Raw genomic sequence first — 3,826 nt, forward strand, 5'->3', positions numbered from 1 at the left:
TAGTTGATTTTTTTAAAAATTTTTTTGTTAGAGTAATTCTTTTTATTGAGTTATTATATATCAACACATATAGTTTTTAATATATAATATTTATATCATAATAAATATATTATTAGATTATTAATTTCTTTTAGTTAGTATTTTTAATTCTTTTTTTTTAAAATTATTTTTATTGGATTATTTAATTTATTATTTTCTTCATATACTAAATATTGTTTTATTGGATTATTAATTTATTTCAGTTAATTCTTTTTTTTTAAAAACAATTGTCGAAGTAATTATTTTTTATTGAATTATTATATATCAATAAATATAGTTTTTAATATATAATATTTATATCATAATAAATATTATATTATTGGATTATTATTATCTTTTAGTTAATTTTTGTAATTTCTTTTTTTTAAACTATATTTTATTGGATTATTACTTTTAATTTATTATTTTCTTCATATACTAAATATTATTTTATTGGGTTATTAATTTATTTTTAATTATAATAATAATTCTTGTTAATTTTATTGGTTTCACCACAAAGTCATGGGATACGCAAAACCGTCGTCTCTCATCATCGAAATCGTTAGGATCGCCGCCAAACACTTTCATTTTATCTAGCTTATAATGAGAAACCATAGGGAAAATACCACCACCATCACTCGGTCACCACCACCACTTATAAATGTTATAGGGGTTTGTTGCGCATTATGTGAGATATGAAGGATTCCAGTGGATTATGAAGAGGTTGTCACAGGTGGCTACCAGCAACGCTAGGTGGAATAGGGTAGGGTATCTATTGAACCTCCAATGAAGGTGTTTGGAGGTGATCCTGCCAATTTTTGACGATGATAAGCGACACTTTTACGTATTTCGACGACTGTGTGGTGAAACTAATAAAAAAAACAATTAATAGTAGACATTAAAAATAAAATAATAATCCAATAAGATAATATTTTTTATATTAAAAAAATAATAAATTAAAAGTAATATTTCAACAAATTAATAATTCAAAAAAACAAATTACAAAAATTAGTAATCCAATAATGTATTATTTATTATGATGTAAATATTATATATTAAAAATAATATTTGTTGATATATAATAATCTAATAAAAAAATTAATCCAACAAAAAAGAAATTATTTTTAATATATAAATATTATATATTAAAAACTATATGTATTGATATATAATAATTCAATAAAAAAGAATTACTCCAACAATTTTTTTTAAAAAAATCAACTAAAATAAATTAAAAATCCAATAAAAAATATTTATTAATATATAATATTATATATTAAAAATAATATCTATTAATATATAATACTTCATTAAAATAAAAAAGAATGTATGCAAAAATGGTCCTATAGTATAGTAAAAGACAAAACTGCGAAACTGGTCTCGGTGATTAAAATTGTCATTTTAAGGAAGTTAACTGATGAGGGACTAAAACCACAACAAAACTTGTTAAAAATGACCAAATCTGCAACTTTTCAAACGTTTGGACCGTAGCCACATAAAATGAAAAACCACAGGGACTAATTTTACAGTTTTGTCTTTATCAATACACCAAAAACGGTTGATTTGCCCCTCTAAACCATTAACCTGGATTTCATGGTTTTCTATACTGATATGGGAATGAAATGAAAGGATAAACCAATCAAATTGCTTTGATTTGATTCACTTATTCTCTTTGAATCCGATATAAACGTCCCTAATTTAATTCCAAAAAAGAATCTGTCTTTCATATATTTAATCCGCAATCAATTCAATTATAAGTGAACACATGAACGTTGCAATATTTTATGAAACAAAGAATCTTAAATTATTCAAATGGATACATGTTATTACATGGGTTATATAAATTAAATAATTTATATTTACAATAAAAAAAAATCAAAGAATTTCAACGAATCAAAGAAACAAGGTTAGTTTGCCATTCTTCTCAGCTTTCTCCATTTCCATACATCAGTAAGCTTCGATTAAATGGCTAAATTTCTAACAAAATCCCCAGATTCCATTTCCGTTCATCTGAACAGCGTATGGGAATGCTTCAGAAGATTATTCAACGGCGTGTTTCGCGCATTACACAGTATGTTTTTCACCTTTTCAGTCATCTGTTTAAAAAGAGAGAGAAGAAAAGGGTGAATCTTGCTTTCTATTATCTATCATTAGAATCGAGAAAAGTCAATGGTGGTTCATAATTACTGAACCTGTCCAAGACTTCCGGTGGGATAGGGAACCACGCGCCGCCGATTGAGAACGGAAGAAGGAGATTTCCGGCTAGTTTCTTCACCGTAGGTTTTGCTCCTACTTCTTGTCGTCATCATCGTCGGTGTTGCCTCTTGATTCCATCGTTTGTTCATTGTTCTCGATATGCTAGATTCCGTTTGATTCCATCCTTTGTTCATTGTGCTCGATATCGATTCTTTTTTATACCATTGTTTGTTTATAGAGCTCGACACGCTTGGTTCCTTCATTTATCACATATATGTAATCAACACATGACAATAACTCGAACATTAAAAATGACATGAACGAATGAAAAAACGTAAATACCATTAAATCGCTTCGGCTTCTGGTTGTCATGTTGGGAGATGAATTGTGCTGCCATTGATTCTCTAGAATACCAGGAAGTGATGATTCCTTGAATATTATAACAAGAGAAACATCAAACAACACGAAAAATGGACATCAAATGATGAAAATTTTCTGGTTTATAAATTTTAAAATGCATTACCAGGAACAAAACCGTAGCGCAGTGTTTGAGAACTTCAAGATTCATTCGAGCGTCATCAAGACTCCTGTTTATTCAAAGAAATTAATCAATCTTCATTAATCAACCTTTTTTGTTTTCTTCAATTAATTCATACGTGAATTTGAACATGATATATATGAGATCTTTGTACCTGTGTTTTTGTTCACCGAGTCCAAAATAAGAAGCCAATGAAGCCATCTTCATATTACCAGCTCGTTTACCAAATTTCTCCGACAAAACCCATAAAGAATCAATCAACGCCACAGGCTCAGGAGCAGGTCTTCCAATCTCTTCAAACGCTGCTTTTATCCTGACACAATCAAATCGTTGAATGTTGTGGCCAGCCCATATTCTACCATTCAAAATCTCGAATATCTTATCAGCAACTTGTTCGAAAGTTGGAGCTTTCAAAACTGTTCCTCGTGAAATCCCATGGCACCTCGCTGGATTCACCCCTACCACCGACAAATCGCCAGGTCTAATCAACGTGGAGTAATTCTCTATCTCCACCAGTTTTCTTGGGCAAACCACCATTGCTCCAAATTCTAACACCCAGAATTTTTGCCCAGGGTTTCTTGGCACGTTTGTTTCCAAATCAAAGAAGACTATTTCGTTCGACTTCGACATTTCTAGCATCAAATAAATCTAACTTATGAATTGTGATTGAGAAAGAGAGGTTATGTGCATGGATTGGATAAATATTGATACATATATGTGTATATATAGAGAGATTGATGGAGTGCATGGGGAGATGGTTGATTGTCTTGTAGTTCAAGTTAAACAATAGTTTGAAACAAATGAGAGGTTAGGGTTATGAGGAAGTCCTTCTGGAAAAGTAAAGCAATTCCAGATAAGAAGGAAGAGAAAACCTCCATTGTCTTCGGTGTTTTGTAACCAAGGGAATTTACGCTAGCTTTCTGTATATGTGATGATAGGGGGAATATGATTATTTTTCTTATTTTATGAAAGTCTTTTTTAAGTTGATTTACAAAAGTAGCCTTCGATGGAAGCAAAGTGTAGCCATGCAAGAAACTGGTTAACTCTCGTCTTACGGAAGTTTGAACCCTGCTT

The 3,826-nt window shown here is 30.1% G+C and overlaps 1 protein-coding gene across 1 annotated transcript; it reads right to left on the minus strand.

The window, feature by feature from the left end:
* Positions 1–1,798: 1,798 nt before the first annotated feature.
* LOC145119018 (Polynucleotidyl transferase, ribonuclease H-like superfamily protein) lies at positions 1,799–3,465 on the minus strand. The gene is made up of 5 exons (XM_079054668.1): positions 2,907–3,465; positions 2,738–2,801; positions 2,557–2,643; positions 2,211–2,471; positions 1,799–2,114 (listed from the first exon to the last, which is right to left on the minus strand). Exons 1-5 carry the CDS (start codon positions 3,389–3,391, stop codon positions 2,025–2,027), a joined length of 987 nt encoding a protein of 328 aa, XP_078910794.1. The 5' UTR covers positions 3,392–3,465; the 3' UTR covers positions 1,799–2,024.
* Positions 3,466–3,826: the final 361 nt, after the last annotated feature.

This window comes from Lactuca virosa, chromosome 6 (assembly GCF_052849685.1).
Source record: "Lactuca virosa cultivar CGN04683 chromosome 6, Lactuca_virosa_CGN04683_v6, whole genome shotgun sequence".
Classification (NCBI taxonomy): domain Eukaryota; kingdom Viridiplantae; phylum Streptophyta; class Magnoliopsida; order Asterales; family Asteraceae; genus Lactuca; species Lactuca virosa.